The sequence below is a fragment of the Ischnura elegans genome, chromosome 1 (assembly GCF_921293095.1).
Source record: "Ischnura elegans chromosome 1, ioIscEleg1.1, whole genome shotgun sequence".
In the NCBI taxonomy this organism is placed as follows: Eukaryota; Metazoa; Arthropoda; class Insecta; order Odonata; family Coenagrionidae; genus Ischnura; species Ischnura elegans.
The window spans coordinates 30,913,192-30,931,253 of NC_060246.1; the positions used below are offsets into that span (position 1 = coordinate 30,913,192).

At 35.8% G+C, this 18,062-nt stretch overlaps 1 protein-coding gene across 2 annotated transcripts in view; it reads left to right on the top strand.

Moving 5' to 3' along the window:
- Nucleotides 1–251: 251 nt before the first annotated feature.
- The window catches only part of LOC124158085 (putative phosphoenolpyruvate synthase), a 37,732-nt gene continuing 19,921 nt past the window's right edge, over nucleotides 252–18,062 (top strand). The window contains exons 1-12 of one of the 2 annotated variants that reach the window (XM_046533275.1): nucleotides 252–324; nucleotides 2,098–2,279; nucleotides 4,552–4,712; nucleotides 7,533–7,677; nucleotides 9,028–9,178; nucleotides 9,267–9,335; nucleotides 9,431–9,541; nucleotides 12,756–13,001; nucleotides 14,436–14,560; nucleotides 14,650–14,806; nucleotides 16,164–16,383; nucleotides 17,590–17,738. In XM_046533275.1, the coding sequence (XP_046389231.1) occupies nucleotides 2,120–2,279; nucleotides 4,552–4,712; nucleotides 7,533–7,677; nucleotides 9,028–9,178; nucleotides 9,267–9,335; nucleotides 9,431–9,541; nucleotides 12,756–13,001; nucleotides 14,436–14,560; nucleotides 14,650–14,806; nucleotides 16,164–16,383; nucleotides 17,590–17,738 (1,694 nt within the window). In that variant the 5' untranslated portion in view covers nucleotides 252–324; nucleotides 2,098–2,119. Of the gene's footprint in view, nucleotides 325–368; nucleotides 933–2,097; nucleotides 2,280–4,551; nucleotides 4,713–7,532; nucleotides 7,678–9,027; nucleotides 9,179–9,266; nucleotides 9,336–9,430; nucleotides 9,542–12,755; nucleotides 13,002–14,435; nucleotides 14,561–14,649; nucleotides 14,807–16,163; nucleotides 16,384–17,589; nucleotides 17,739–18,062 lie in introns of those variants that run through there. The other variant, XM_046533270.1, reaches the window with a different exon arrangement.

The window sequence follows — 18,062 nt, forward strand, 5'->3', positions numbered from 1 at the left end:
TAAGCTAAAAGACTGGTGATTTTTAGATATATCTGTGGATAATGCCGTTATCGGTAACATTTGCTGCCGTAGAGCGGGGATTAGTATTTTGTGGTACGGATAAATTTACTTGATCTATTTTATCGTGTGAAAGATTAAAATCTGGAGTGTGACATTCATACGCAAGATAAGAGAGGAGAGATAAGGTCATACATGCTCTTATCTTTGTCAGAGGCAAAAAGCTCATACCATCGCAGCGTTGAGTCATTGAGCCTGCGACTCGGAGGCGAAACATGTTTTACTGGCTTTGAGGGTCAAACTTCGGGCGTTTTTTTTTTTTTTGAGGTGCAAGTTTTTTTCCTAACAAATGATTATACCATCGTGTATTTTTTGGAATGGAGTCATAGCTAGCGCTATTTCACGTACAATCGCTCATTCTACCTGCCTGATAACTTGATACTTATCTTGCGGTCTAACTGAAAATGCGTTAACAAAAACATTTTGGCACATATCCTCAGGAAGAAAAAAGCTGATACGAGCAAACTTATTTGACCTGTTTTTATTTGTATTCAGCATGAATCTATCTCGTATTAGCTAGGCTATGGTTCTCTTTTCATTCAAATACCTTGTGATGTGTGACGTTTTGCCTATATGTAAGGGTATGCAGGTGAACCGTGTATAATTTATAAGTAATCGCGTGGAATTACTATAGGACCTTACATTACCTTTATACGGGACAATTAAGACATCTAATAATACCTCCACTTGTGGTAACTTCTAATTGCGTCGGAATATTATGGTAGTTGCTTGTTTTTGCCACGTTTTCCACGTACTTAGGCAACACACAATGCACCGCGAGGTATTTACGAGGCAGAAGAGCCATAACCAATCTGATACCTATTGGATTCAAAGTTAACCCACGAGTTATGCTCAATCAGCTGTGTTTTCCTTAGGTTACTACCGTATGAAACAGTATTTCAGCAACCCTAAGTTAAATTGACGATATTTAGTTATCTTTGTCTTTGAAAGTTCTTTGTGAAACTTGAAACTTTTTTGGCCAAAGCTTATCTTCTTTTGTAAACATATTCATGTCATTGTTTGCCAATGGGTATTTCTGTGTGAGCAAATTCCCTAGAACACTCGCTTAGAAGTTTTCCATCTTTAATGCTAGTTAATTTATTTTAATTTATTTTTTAATTTTTTATTTAAATTTAAATTTTGTGGCATATATGACTTATCAAAGGGCTCCAAGTTTGTGCATAGTAAGGTTGTTGATAAGGGATGTGTGCACCCTTGTATGAAATAAGTAATTAACGTCAGAATGAATGTCTTTTTTATTATCCAATGTTTATTTGATTTTGAGAGACTAAAAACTATTTAACTAAGTATTCATCTGTGGAAGAAGTATATTTTTTTTTAATTAATCAGTATTTGCCAGTGATAACCTTAGAGACTGGTGTTAGTGAATTTGTGGACCTCTGATTTCATGGAATAGCTGTGCCATGGAGTGCCGTAATGTTTGGTGCCCAGTTGTTGCAGTCACTACCTTGTGGATAGCACAGTTCCCAGTGCCTTAAAATTATTTTAATGTAATAGATTCGTGTAAAGGGGCTCACATTTTGAGATATTCGAAGCTGTGTTGAAGTTATATGTATCATTCAAAGGGAACCTGCTATTTGTTATTTTTTTTATTTGGAGGCATTGCATTTTATCGAAGGACCTCTTCAAAGAATATACCTACGTGATTGCTGTCCTTATTATTGAGGGTCTCTGCAATTTTTTCATATTTTTTGTCATAATTATTTTGATCAGCCCATTTTTGCTGCTATTCATCAGTGCTCACATTCATGGGAAGGTTATTGTTTCTGACAGTAAGAGCTCTTTTGACACCAAAGCAATGAATGAGTTTTTAAATTGTCTTTGCATGCCTGATGGTGAATTATGTTGATGGTATACTGTTAGGTAGTCATGATCCATTTAGCCAAGTGAAGTTCCTTTAAAAGTTATGGAAGGCTTCAATTCATTACTGAGGATTTCTTTATTTTACTAGTGACCATAACCCATTGTTTTTATTGGTTATTTAAATATTTAAAAAATGTTTTTGGTGTAATTTTACAGGTGATGCAGGTGATTTTGAGCCATGGATTATGCTGAGGCACTTGGTGACATCGTTGATTGGATCATTACGACTGTTTTTAAAAATGTTGTCCTCTTTGCTTGTCCTGTCATTGCATATATGCTCTGTGTTAGATTTTTTAATGAAAAGCCAAAAGATGAAGAAATATATTACAGTAGGCCAGGTATGTGTTTAAAATATAATATTAGGGATGTGGGAGTACTCAAAAATTCGAGAGGAGTCGAGTAGTTGGTTCTTGACTCGAGTGTTTCGAGTAGTGTACGAATGTTGAGTCGACTCTAGCAGTTTCGGTTACAGAGCTGTCGAGGCCAGTGAGTTCAGAAATCTGCTGACAGGAGGTGCTATCATGAAACCCATGTAATATCGTTGTTAAAGTCAATGAGACGTTCTGATGCCTTGGCCTTGAAGTTTCAGATTACTGTATATGTAGCAGTCAGTAGTCGACATTGGCACCAAAAACCTTTCGGTCAGCCGCGGTCGCCGCGAGGTATTTACGAGGCGGCCCACCGTCTTCCTACCTGTTGGTGTATTCAGAATAATCAGAGTGAACCTCTGCATCTTTCATACTTTAATGTGCCATACTTTTACACCCTACCCTACATTCTTGACTTAAACGCTGGGATAATACATAAAAATTGTTTACATTTCTAGGAATAAACATCTAACTTTTCAACTAAAGCAGACAATGCCGGTTTTTCCCTGTTTGATGACACAAATAGTGACATCTCTATGCCTTTTTGAATATTACTTGGGTCTGATATTAATTTTCGTGTATTCCTTTGCTGCATTTTGTTTCCTTCTTGAACTAACAAACCAAGAGTTGCTATGGTTGATTAAACAAAGTGTGAATTTAAGAAAAAAAGTTTGGTCCATAAGGCTAAAGCTAAGGCCTATAGTTCGTTTGCATCATCCAATTAAATTCCATGAAGATTCAAGATCCTTAAAAATCGTTGACATAATTTTTAATAAAAATTTCTCGAGTTCTCAAATATAGCAATTTTATCAAGAAAGTACTTGCCCAGCCACAAGAGTAGCAAAAGACAATTTTCCGCAGGCAGTTGTACTATAACATGGAGACGTGAAGACCTGCTACCTAATCATGTCGAACAATTGACTTTTCCGCATGAGAATTTGAAAGGATCAAATATTACATGGTTCATTTACGTATGTAATCTTTATTACATAGGTGCAAATGCTTTTATTCAGGGCTCTTTCTAGCAGTTTGAATACATTTATAAATTAAATTGACAACATATTACTAGAGGTTAGCTCATTTCAATTGCACTTATGGAACTGCTTAAGACACATTAATTTTCATTAATCTCCTAATTCTGACTCAATTACCATCAGTATTGCTCATTATCTTTTCCTATTTAAATCAACCTAAGCATTCAGGATGGGAAATTCTCAAGGGGATTGGAAAAAATGGTGGGAAATTAAAAAAAATAAATTGGTGTATACATTGTCATTTATCCAGATCCAGAAATGACCAAACTCGACTCGGCTTGACTCGATACTCGCGAGTAGTTTTCAACTTGACTCGATACTCGACTCAAGATCAAAAAGCACTACTCGCACATCCCTACATAATTTTATTTTGGAGTAACTACTGCAACATAATCCATTAGTATGAATGATCGCTGTTAACATTTAAAGGTTTTGTAGTAATCAAAGTCCATTGAATCTAGGGTACTACTGTATAAAATAGCATTTTATCTATGAAATTACGCCTATGATACACCTGTTGTTCAGAAATGGAGAAATAGTTATGGATTAATTATGTCTAAGTTGAAGATAATCATTTTTGATTTCCATGGTGATGAAGGATAAAAATTATCAAGATTTCACAGTAAGATGTTATTTCATGATCTGGATTTTGGCATTTTATTCTCTATTACTGTGATGCTTCCCCTGATACTATTTGGTTTGTTTGCATAACTATTTCTTTTATTGACAATAAAACAGAACAAGTTTAAGAATTGTAAAAAGCTTGCCAGTGAAATACACACTTTTGTTGGTTCTCATATTGGTGACATCTGAAGCACAAATGATACACACAATATGTCATGGACACAATAATTTAAATTATTAGCTAATGATACAATGAAAGCATCGTTGGCAATTGCCATCGATGCTTTCATTGATTTGCATTTGTAGTATTGGGTTGTATCAAAGTGGCTAGGTATCCCTCTCATCAATCGTTGTTTCTGTTTTTCTTAATTATTGATTCCCCTATTGCTAATTCATTCCTGATTTAGATATTGTATCCCCAATAAAAGTTTCCTCTCTCATGAATAAATTCCCAGAGCAGTCCCACTCAACATGTAAACACATACAATTTGGTTACATTTTTAAGGAGACAATGGGCTAAATATGAAACATTTTCTTTAATGTGAATTTCACCTCTTTAAATGTGGTTTGGTTCTCATTTTAAGGAAGAGGCTTCTACATAAAGAAACTGTGGGCCTTGATTTGTCTATGGAGAATGAACTGGGTCAAAAAGAAAGAAAAAAAGGCTAAAAATTCAGTCTATGGTTTGTTGCCTACTCCAGAAGAAGTGAAGTATGAGAAACCACTAAACCTGAATGGCAAATATGTAAGTGAGGCTTCTAATATGTATAAAATATTTTTTTTCATTTTTCTGGTAATTGCTCAACCAAAAATTATGATTGTCATTGTAGGAGACTCATAATTCCATCAATTGAGCCAGCATCATCTGTAATGATTACTTTACAGCAGCAGGCTGTCTGTGGGCTCTAGAAAACATTGAAAAAAAGAATAATTCTTGAATTTCATGAGTAGGAAATTTCCATAAATTTCTGATACTAGTCATGAATTTACAAAATTATCATATCGAGGCATCTCATTCTATAAAAGAGAGCAACCACACAGGAAACTATTGGTCAAATGGCGTAGGAAAGAAATAAATGGCAATAAGAAAGACATTTTTGTCAAGCCAACAAATTTGTAATCTCATTGGTAAAGTTATTAACTGAATGGCTTTATTTTGGAAAATAAACTAAGTTACACCTATCTAGTTTTTACCTCATCCCATTATTTACAAAGTTGAGTGGGTAGATATGTTTCATGATAAACACTCAGTGTGTGAGTTGCATAATAGGGTAGTTTCCTCCATCAGAGAAAACGAAAGGCATTGATTGCGATTCGTTACCCACCATTAGTGTATTCATAATACACAAATTATTTGGTTTTTGAAATACCGGTTTAGACGAATGGCAAGGGTCAAATTTTATCCTCATTTGAAAAAGGCCAGATTGGCGCCCATGCGATTCCACTCCACGTGACGTCACAGGGACCTAGTTTCTACACGAGAGGATAGGAGTTATACATCGTCTGAGGTTACCAATGCATGCATGAGGCACAGAGCTCAGGGAAACATGTCTTAATAATCACCTATTAAAACTGCTAAGGTCGGAAAGTTTTCTTCGTTTGATAAGGTATTAATAAACCTTTTTTAAGCCAAGCGCTACCAGCCAGCAAGGTACTCAGCTACCCGCTAGCATCCTGCGTCCTATCAGCGCTCAGAGCCTCGATCAAGGTCACCTCACAAGGCGGGAGGGGGAACCAGAAATGCGTCGCACGGACTTTTTCCCATCATTCCTACTTACGCGTCGCGTTTTCGCACGCTTGAAATTTTTCACTTTTCATTTAATCGCAAAAAATAGATATCGTCATTTAAAAATCTAAAAGCGTGAAATACGTACTCCAGGAGTAATAATCTTTCGATTTAGGCAATAAAAAAATAATAGGAAACCACCCTATGCCTGTAAACATACCTGACACTCTTTTTGAGGGATGATCAGCAATTTAACCATTTTGTTTTCTTAGCGTAAATTTGTAGCTCGTTATAAATATAGCCTCAATTTTATTTTTGGTCTTGGATATGTGTTCCTAATTATCATTTGGCTGATTACTTTTGTATGACTGTGTGATATTTCCAGTGCAAAAAAATATTGTGAATACCTAAGCCTATGTCTAGTTTATCCCGAGCACGGAATGTTGTATTCATGTACTGATTTCGCGAGGTATTTCCCAGCCAGATTGTGTAAATCATTCTCAGTTTTGTAGAGGGAAGAGAAAAGTTGAGAAAAAAATGACAGATAATGGCAAGAGCATCCTTGCCTAAAAAAGAATCTGTGGCTTTAACCGCATGTATCCAAGAATCACTCATCCATGGCTGTGCCACAATCCTGAATTACTTGCCTTCATGAGCTTGCTTATTGCTTCCCAATTTTGTGGATGTACAGTTGGGGGAATGCCTGATCTAGGAGGAGCTGAATGAGATGCCTAATCTAGGAGAAAAAAAATACCTTTTTTTTCTAAGTTTGCCCCGAATTGCTCCATTTCATTTATAAGAAAATTATTAGTAGAATAGATCAATTAGCATAGTTATTGAAATATGCATTCGTTATAAACTACATAAATGTTAGCTAATTTTTCACATTTTTGGCTATTTTTTGGCTCTTGTATCTAATGGGTTCGGCGATTATCAATGCATTTTTTCCATTGTTTAGGTGTCTTTGTCTTATGAGCCCTTGAATATTCAGCATTATATCATAATATTGCTCAGAAGTTTTCTTTTTGATCTTGGTTTAGAGTATTCTTTTCAGTGACGTCATGGAAAAATTAGCAGTGCTAGAACACACTTTCCTTAACTTTCTTTAGAAGTGAAATATTACTTTTTGTGTTTTTTAATTACAAGTATTTACATTTTATTACTAAATTTTTTGTTTTGGTTACAAATATATAAATTAGAAATTTTGAGGAAACAAAATTGATGAAAGTGTTATTTGACTATCATGTCTTTTGTTAACGAGTGCCGGAACAGCGATTTGGTGCGTTCCTGCACCATGACCCGACTGATTCTCTTCCTTGACAGATTCACCACTATCATTCAAACTCTTTGTCTTTCCTATAGTATGTTGAGTAGGAATATAATGTAGGAAAATGCAAGTGTGTATTAATACCCTGTTTAAGGATTCAGTGGTTTCTTTTATGTTAGGTACTCCATGAAATTTCTAATTTTCTATTGAGGATCAGAATAAGCTCTATTTGATATATGTATGTAGTAGTTATTTTATTCATTTACCTTTCTCAATACAGTATGTATTTCAATATCGTGGAACCAAATTCACACTATTTTTCTGAGTGCCATTTAACTCATGTTTTATGACATTCTGTGTCCAAATGGAACTGAGAGGAGTTCCAAACCAAGTCCTTCATTTTTAATAACACAGTAAAATAATTGTAATGTTCAAGGGAAATTTATTTTTGTAGTCATTACTGTCTCCTGTGTATGAGGTAGCTTATGTTTTCATAAATTTTCTATTTGAAAATTTTAGAATTTATTGTGGATATTTTATATGCTTTTATGTCATAGCTTTTTCTTTTACAGGGTACTGAATATAGTTTCATTTTTGGTATCGATAGCAAGAGAAACTTCTTAATACTCAGGATATCCTCAGAGAGACAGGGACATCGCTTGCACCCTGAAGTGTGGATTCATGCATGCATTTGTGATGAAATTTATCAATTTCCAAGTAAGATGTAATGGCTACTATTAAATTGTGTACCCTATTCATTAGATGGAAATTCTTTGTTGATTCGTACTTCATATCCATACTAAATTAATGTTTTTAACCAATTGGGTCATTAATTAATCAATGCTGATGATTTAAGGTGATAGCAACTACATATAAGTTTTAAATTTTCATTACCAGCTATTACATAATGGTTTAGAAACTTGAAATGTTTTAGCAGATAAAGGTGTAGAAGATCTTAGCAGTTGATCAGAAAAAGTACTTCATTAACTGTTGTTATGTCTATTTTTATGCTCACCCGCTTTTTTCTTTTAATTATCAAAAGGACTATTTTGTCCAAATTTGCCGAGGATATTACTCATCAGGCCCAAAATTAACTTCTGATGTCATTTTTTCACCATTATTTTGTTATGCCAGGAATTTGATAGACAATAAAAATTAAGGAAGTCAGCATAATTAAGTATTTTTCTATTACTGGGGATTTGAGAATAATACTTTTTGATCTCGAGTCGAGTTTTAGCTACTCATGAGCACTGAGTTGAGTCAAGTGGATTGGTATGAACTATGGTAATTTCTGGACCTGGTAATTTGATAATGCATGGACCGGCATATTCTCATTTTTCTAATCCCTTAGTTCATTTCCTCATCTGAGCACTTGATCTGATGTAAACGGAAAAGATAGTGAGGAAATTAAGGTAATTTTATCAGAATTAGGAAGTGATTGAAAATTAATGCGTCTTGCACAGTTCCCGTAGAACATTTGAAATTGATTAACCTCTAGTGCTTTGTCGACAATGTAATTAATTATGTATCCAAACTCTTTAGAAGAGCCCAGAGTAAAGGCATTTGCACAAAATTACGATAATGATGATTCATAGAAGATTTGATTTTCAATGGCGCTATGGCACTTTTCTTATTAGCTTCTTTTTCGAGTAAATGCTTGTAATTCAGCATGTTTGCTCTGCAAAGGTGGGGGCAAACGTGTTTTAGGCCGGTAGAGAGTTTTAATGTATTGAAAGAAAAATTTTCCATGGCTGTTGTTTTGTTGGTGCACGAGGTGAAGAAGTTCTAAATCAAAGAGGCCCTTTGGTGTGCCTACAGATCCTGAGTGCTTTCACATCCCTTAGTGTTCGACGTACTTTGGCTTACATTAAATTGAGGTTTAGAAGAGCTAAGAATTAAGGCTTTACCTCTTTCTGGGTCCAGCTGCACATTTTTCGTTCAAAGAAATACCAGGTTTACACCTGTGATCACACTCCCCTTCCAAATCATTCCATGTTACCAAAACTACTCAGTTCGACTCAAATTTTCGAGTAGTCGCACGTCCCGACTTATAACTTGACATTTTAGTGCATCCTGATTCTGGATTGCCTGGCACTGGTCCTCTATCTTATTCTCCTCCTTCAACATTTGGGAAATCTTACTCTAATGCTGCTGGGCTGAAATTCGAAGCTCTTGAACCCATGCGAAAATGGAGGATCCAATTCAATGGCATCTTGAGGTATGTGTAAATTTTCTTGGAAAACAAGATACATTAGTGTGATATTAAGGTTGATATATTTTTATCTTCTATGTAAATATTTTTCTAGGAAAGGATGTCTGAAAGAAATGACTCCCATGGATAACTGTGAACTTGTTCATGTGAAATTTAATTTTATGTAAGTATAGTTGTTTTACCACAGGATAATAATAATAATCAGAATGAGTCATGGGTTAAATATTTGTGTTTTTCATTTTATGACTTTTCTTTCAGCTGGACTGCGTGCAGCTCCCCATTTTATGCTCATCGAGATAGTAGCCTCAACTTGGTGGGTGAGGCTCTTGCAAGAGAGCCTTGGAGGTCTGGCGATTGGATAAAGGCTATGTAAGTATGAAAAACCCTTTTTAAAAAAAAGGAATTATGCACTGAGTAATATTCTAAATTCTATGCGAGTAATGTTGACCAGCCACACCAAAACAAGAACAGGGTATGCATGCCATGGAAATGAGGATGCTGCGATGGATCCCAGGCATCTCCTGCCTTGATCACATCATGAATGAAGACATCGGGAAAAGAATGGGAGTTGCACGTACAAGTTGCGGGAAGCTCGACTGCAGTGGTATGGGCATGTGGTATTTAGCGACGAGAACTCCATGGTGAGAACATCAATGCAGCTGAGCCCTGTAGGACGCCGACCATGAGGACGACCTAAGATGTGTTGGCTCGACAGAATTAAGGCAGGCATGAAGACCGTCAACGCCACACCAGTAGACGCCTTGGCCCTGTATCGAGCCAAGTGGAGAAGAATTAGCCAGGGTTCCCACTCAACCGTGAAAACCTTAAAACCGTGAATAAGCCGTGAATTTCTTCTACCGTGAAAAAACCTGGAAATAGCCGTGAATTTCGTCATTAAACCTTAAAAATCTCTCAAACTTGATTGTAGAACAACAATAGACGGGTTAAAAAAAAAACGATATTTCAATCACGTTTCAGGGTCATTCACGTGCAGGCAAAGTCCACGCATTTATCTGCTCACGTGTATTCGAAAGCGCAACTATTAATTGGTCAGTGTGTGCCATGACAGCACATAGACCTTAAGCCTGCGATTGGAAGACGTTAATCCTGGCAAAAAAAATCAGGCTCTTCTTCACTTCCCTGCCACCCTGCTCTCTCCATTTTCCAACTCACATCCTTTTAGCCGGACATGAATTTTGCTAACGATGGGTGACGTCATGAGAGATAGCACTTTCATTTCTGCGTTTGCATTCAAGGCATCTGTCACGTTTGTTACATTTTTAGTTAACGTGTGGCCGATGATTGTAACGTGATCAATATTTCTGCCTAAAATGCCCTATCTACAAACCGTGAATTTGATGACATTTAGACCGTGAAAACCTGGAAAAAACCGTGAATTTTATAATGTAGTTGGAGTGGGAACCCTGTTAGCAGAACAGCGGACCCTGCAATAGCACAGGACAAACACTAGGATGAAGAAGAAGATAATGGAGAAAACTGCCTAGGAAATCTTTTTATTTACTTTTTTATTTTTTAAATATATTTTCATCTCCCCGTAAACAGCACATTTATGACCTTTGCAATGGGGAATCAACAATCAACAAGAAGGACATTTACAAATGCCCATGTCCTGGATAAATGATACCTACTTATCCAGGTGGGACTTGAACCCATGACCTTTGGTTTGGCAGGTGATTACTTGGACCCGCCGCAACAGAGAAAATACAGGGAAATAATGCATAAGAAAGCTATGGTCACCCTGGCATTACTTGACCCCATTGTTGAGGTGTCTTCAAATTGGAGTTTGACTGCTAAAATTGGAAAAAATTTGAATTGGTGCCATCCAAGTGTCATGTCCGTGGTTGCTCCACCTGGCATTGGCCATAGCCTGACACCCAGGTTGTGATAGTTTTATCAGAAATCGTCATTGCCAAGATCCGGTCCACTCCATATTCTAGAGGCACTATACTGTCAGGGTCTCACAGTAAAGAGCCTTTTAGTGTACACTACTTCTCTGCTGCAGTGGGTCCAAAAATGGCTGCCCGATGTACTTCCACTTCTCTTCTACCTGCTCTTTCTGTCAGTGGTCGGAGGCCACCAAGTGCAGTCTTGGCAGTGATCAGGGTGTTAAGATAGGTATGACCAAATGGTGGGTCACACAGCAGAGAATGATTTACACCCATGATCCACCAGTGTGTCCCAACACTGTCTGAACATGGGAAGGAAGATTCAACTCCAAAGGAAATATGTTAATTGCAGTTATGAAATTAATTTTCTTGGAGTTGAGATTGAACAATAGGCCTTTTGGAATTTTAGTTATCTGAATAGGCTATATTGTGACTCAGGATCCTACATTCCACAAACAATTTTACAGAAGTTCATCATTGTGTTGATGTGGTTTGTAAAGAATAGAAATGCAGGGTGAGCAGGACTTCAAGGAAACAAATTCCAGATGTCCACAAATTTTCATCTGCTAGTGAAAAACTGGCATGCCCTTAAGGACCCTGAATGATGACATGCCTGGCCCAAATGGCACTCTGCACTTTAGATGGACAATCTCTTCTTCTAGATATCACTATGGGTACTGAATCATGAGCTTACAATTATATATGTACTTCATGAAATCAAGATGGTATCCATGGAATGGAAATATACTTATTCCCCTCTAATTAAGAGCTTAATTGCTTTATTTTGCTACAGACCTTGCTAGCAGTGTCGTAGAAACTAGTATTCCTTTGTGCCCATTCAAACCCTTCAAATTCTTTCACCCTTGTGAGACTCAAACCAGTCTCATTTGCTCAATAGGGTGGTTTCCTTCATCAAAGAAAACGAAAGGCATTGATTGCGATTCGTTACCCACCAATAGTGTATTCATAATATACAAATTATTTTGTTTTAGAAATACCGGGTTAGACGAATGGCAATGGTCCATTTTTATCCTCATTTGAAAAGGGCCAGATTGGCGCCCATACCATGCCACTCCACGTGACGTCACAGGGACCTAGTTTCTATACGAGAAGATAGGAGTTATACGTCGTCTGAGGTTACCATTGCATGCATGAGGCGCAGAGCTCAGGGAAACATGTCTTAACAATCACTTATTAAAACTGGCTAAGGTCGGAAAGTTTTCCTCGTTTGATAAGTTATTAATAATCCTTATTTAAGCCAAGAGCTACCAGCCAGCAGGGTACTAGGCTAGCCGCTAGCAGCCTGCGTCGTATCAGCGCTAAGCCTCGCCTCAAGGTCACCTCGCAGGGCGGGAGGGGGAACCAGAAATACGTCACGCGGAGAGACTTCCCGACATTCATACTTAAGCGTCGCGTTTTCGCGCGCTTGAAAATTTTCACTTTTCATTTAATAGCGAAAAATAGATATCGTCATTTAAAAATCTAAAAGCGTGAAATACGTACTCCAGGAGTAATAATCTTTCGATTTAGGCAATAAAAAAATAATAGGAAACCACCCTATTCTTCCACTAGGCATGACTCCCACGTTGAACAAGTGAAGAGTACATTCAAAGACTGTGTCAATGGCTATGTTGAAAATGCTTTGTGCATACTCTAACTAAATTTAAACATTTCAGGCTGAATGAAGAAAAAGGCTATGATCAGTGGGGCACACTAAATGGAGAATGGAAAATAGGGGACTTTAATGAGAGCCCAGTGATATTGCACCTTCGAGGTGTAAGGAGAAGGAGATGGGGACCCTCTGACAATGGAGATGAGTATACTATAAAGCTAAGACACAAAGCAGAGTTCTTTGGAGTTTCTTCTCAGGGCAGTTTCTTCAATATAGGTGCATCCTCAATGAGCAAAGGTGGTCTTACACAGTAAGTTTGTATTTTTTTGCATTCATAGTATTCTCTTAACTACATTCAGTACCAAGAAGATCGATTTCTTGTTGCATGATGTACAGACATTATGGAACAAATAATTGTAGTCTTTGGGGCACTTTTTGTAGATATAAATATGAACAACTTTTTCCATCTTTAAATTTTGGATTTGTAAAACATGTATGAAAGTTATTTGATTTAGTATTACATATATTATCACCTTTCAAATATTATGGCAGTGACCAGGGAAAACGTGGATAACATTTAGAAATAAAATGTACACTTTTTTGAGTTACTCAATGTGTTATTTAAGATAATTTATGTTTAAATAATTATTTGTATGGCAGTTATTTACATTGTATTTTCCCTAAATTTTGTGAGTTGACATTAAAATGAAATATGTATTCATTTCAGCTCTCACTTGAATACATATGCATTTTTTTGGAAATGTAAAAAGTCAGCATTGGAGGCATTGGTACTTCATCATTTGTTATAGCTAATAGAAACTTTTCAGGTGTCATACAAATTACTCTTCCAAAACATCCTGAGTACTTGGGAATTTTCTATAGGCAACCCAAATAGCACTACACAGAAAGCATCTATTGAGTAACCTTTGTAATGACTTGTACTTTTGAGCGTATTTCCATGCATTTTGTTGACCACAAATGGAGATAAGACAGAATAAGGTCTTTTTTGTATTCATAATTGATATTTTTATACAATTTTCATTTTAAATTGAGAAATACATCACTATATCAATCAGCGAGGGGATAAAAATTTGCAATTGTTGCACTGTTGGGTTTTTGACTTCACAACACTTTCCTTGTAATTGATACGCATCAATTTTCTGGGTTCCTATTTATAGCTCATATTTCAATTATCTCAATTATGAACGTGCTATGTGTATTTTCAATGGGAAATTCAACGTTCCTCAGGAGAGAAAAATATAAATGCATAAATATGTTTTCATATTGCATTAATTAGTTGTCACTCAATTTTATTCAGGGAACTGTTTGATGAATACATATAAATAATGAAAAAAATGAAGTTTTAGGTGATTCCAAGGTTGAGTATTTGAGGAAAATCATTTAACTGTTGTTTAAACATTAAAGTAAATGGAGAATTGCATGTGATGAATTTAACTGATTTTGAATGTCCTAAACAAAAGCTTATCTTTAAAATGAGCCAAAAGTCATTGATCCGCAATAATTATAAGCAAGAGAGATAAGAAGTAGTATTCGAGACTTTATTTTTTCAAAAATATGAAAATTGTCGTACCTGCTAATATCCATGTGCTTGAAGGGTTCTTACTCCCCCATACCCTAAAGAGGACTGATTTTCACCCTTGAATTAAATGAATATTTTAAGTTTATTTGGATTTATTTATATAAGTCTTCCAGAAATATTCAACCTGGAATTAATCATTTTCAGCACTCGCTTTGGCCATTTCCGTGATCCAGCAGGTATAATGTCGTCAATCACATCATGTGACATTTCTCTTCCACAATTAGCTCATTTTGGACTGATTCCTGATAATTCTGTGATTCGTTTTTCGGGTGAGTTTTCTGCGTATTTTATTTTCTTCCTTGAGGCACAAGTAGTTTGTACGTATGATGCTTACAGCTGAAAGGAATCTTTATTCTAGCCAACAACCGGAACTACACTGCTGACATAAGGATTCTTCAATTTGGAGATGCAGTTTTGTACACTGGAAGACCATGGAAATATAAAACATGCCTAGCTATTTTTGATTTTGGGTTAGATGTAGATGGTGGAGTGGGGATTTCTGAATTTACTTATCGGTAAGATTTATAGTGAAATGTGTTGGAAGTATGGCTAAAATGTAGGTACATACACAATTGGCTATTATCTATTTTTATTTTGTTCTGAATTAAGGCATAATTTAAAAAAAAAAATATGCTAATGGGGCAGAATTGTACTTTTGGCCCTCAACTTTGCATAATCTCATATCTTGTGATATATACCAGCTGCTTGTTGTGAGTGTGTGATGTACAACTGATCCCTCTCTGTTAATTTTAATTGCATTCAGTCAATCATTCTTGTCATTATGAATAAGACTATTTTTGTTAATGAAAGGTTTCACCGGTTTAAGAATTGCCATTACAATTTGTGGAGATTCTCTTAGTTTTCTCCTATTCCCATTTAAAGGCTGCGTTGTAATTTTCAAGTTGTTTTGATTATGTATCACTATATCTCCTCCTCATCACACACTGCTGCTCTGCCTCTCTCAAGCAGTCACAAATATTCAAAATGTAAAATTCACCGACCCTTAGTCTAACTCCCTAAACTCCACCCAACCACCCTCACCATGTGCCTGTCCACATTGCAAAAGCTTAAAGAAAGGAAAATTCATTGTAGCATCAACTAGGGTGACTTAAGTCTACATTTTTGGATGTTGTAGCAAAATTATGCTCAAACAAGCCCTAAAGTCTCTCTTATATTAAATATATATTTGCTCTGTGGAAGAGATGTAGAACAAAACTGTTGGTCACTTATAAACTTTTTATTAATTATATGAAGCCTTGTGTATTCTTTTAAAAAGTAGGATAATCCCATCTCATCATGGGGTGACTTTTTCTCATGGTATGAACTTTAATTTAAGGGTGGAAAAAGTAGTAGGCCAAAATTATCCCATTTTTATTATTGAAAAATTACTGGGCATGATGAGAGGTCGGAAAACTAGTCATTCATTTCAAATAATTACCTACCTAAATAACCATTAGTAGTATATTTTCAATCAAATGTAATACAAATTCACTTTGACTGGAAACAAACATATCATTAAAAAAAATTGAATCAAAGTCACCCAAAAAATATTGTGCCTTCATGCATTCTTATAATTGCTTTAATTTTTGAGAGGAAAATATCATGGGCTGATACATAGACAAATACAAAGTTTTTTTGTGATTTAAATCCCTAAAACTTGGCATATATGATAATTATCTCAACAAGTAACCTCATTGTAGAGATGGAACCATATTTATACTTTTCGCTGAATGGTGGGACGAGGTCGTCCAAAGGTAGACAAAGTCACCCTAGTTGACGACATATGACCTGAATGGTTATTTTCTACTTGGCTTGGAAAAAATCAATTCATTGCGTAGAACATTTCTTTAAACTCAGTATATTTACTTTCAGGTATGATGGTCATTGTCCTCTTTCCTCTCATCCTTCACAAAGTATCTCCAAACATTTTATCAAGCATGTAGGAGATGTGTTAACCAATGAAGAAAAAGTGCAGCTCGAAGAGACGAAGCCTTTGACTTTACATTTCACTGATCCTATCTGCCAGAACTCAAAAGTTGTCGGTGGTAAGGGGGCTTCATTGGCTGTTTTAACATCTACTCTTGATACATCAGTGAGTATCTATTGATAGCATTTTGGGTATAATTAAAGGTTGCAAAATAGTTTTGTTTAGGTATGTTACCTATTACACCACAAAGCAAGTTATGTAACCAGTAGCATACCTGACTGGAAATGGGTGTTCTGGGTTCCAATAAGTTTCATCAATAGGCTCATAGAATGAATAATTGACAACCCAGTCTCTTATCCATGTTTCATCGCCCATTCAGTACATAAAAATGTATTTGGATACTATGATGTGATAAAAAGGTGGTACGTTTCATAAAAATTTTCTACATCGATTTCATTGTCTCTCTCAAATTTTGAAAAACTGATCTTCTATTCTGCCAATTTCACTGCCATCAAAGTATTTGTGGTTATATACATAATGTAAAGTGTATTCAAATAAATACATTTTTAAATCAAGTTATGAGAAGTATAAATGCTGATTACAAGGCATAATCAGAGGTCAAATGAACCTAAGTGGTTGGTACCATTGAAACAAAACATATTTCCATTCACAATAGACCTTTGGTTTTCCATTTAATCTGTTCCAGAGGATCAATGGTTAATGGCTTATAACAATTAATTTTGAGTAATATGTTATTTTGAGTGTTGATTTGACAATTGGTGGGAGAGGAACAATGAGGCAAGTGATGGTGGACGGAGATTGTTGTGGACGGCGAAGGTAAGTATGGTTGTAAAAGTTGTGATGTGCAGGTTTGTCTTCGCTGCCTAGAGTTTTGCCGTGGAAGCTTATATAAGTGTTTTAATTTTGTGTCAGTGACACTTGTGTTTTAAGGTGTGATAATCAAAACGTTACAGGCTATTGTATGCTGAATTGGCATTATTTCTGGATGATGAATCAGTTTGAAGAGCATCAGTGCATGTCAATTTTGCTATAGTAGAAAAAGTGTTTCATTTATGAGGCTCAGGACTTCTTAGTTGATGACACATCTTGTGAATGAAAACAAATTGACCAGAGCTTGAAATTTTACAAAGCACTCGCCAAATTTGCTCAGATCATATGCGAAATTAATCACTAGTCAAACCCATTTTAAAGCAGTGGTCTACTGTAGTGCTTTACATATTCCTTACGTATGGATATCATAATTATTTGTTTTGTTGATTTCATGGATGTGTTTCTTGTAGGAGGTTGAGCTCTATATAAGTGTGGGGAAACATCTACTGACATTTTGTATTGTAATGTATTTTTATACAGTTTCAGATTCCTGATGGTTTCTGTCTCACCACTTTTGCATTTCAAGAGCAAATAAAATCTAATGATGTGCTGTGGGAGGCAATATCCAAAACTCTTGATGTTGCACTTACTGGTGAAGGGGATAGAGAACTCCAGAAAAGTTGTGAGAGGTGATTTTTCTGAGTAATGATTTGATATCATATGTTAATATAGGTATATGTATTGGATTATATATGTACATTTTTGAACAATTTTACTAAGTGAATCGATTGAAAGATATGGCATTATTGTCATAATGCATATTCATATTCTGTGGCTGAACTAAAATTTTTTTTAAAAGTATAGAAGAATGGTAGGCTTAGTGAATGATAAACATATTAAAATATCTTTTAAGTACTAATATAAATTACATAGCTTGACTTACTTCAGCTTTGATTACATATACTTTGCATTTTACTTAACTTACTGTGAATCATTTTCAGTACACATGTGTT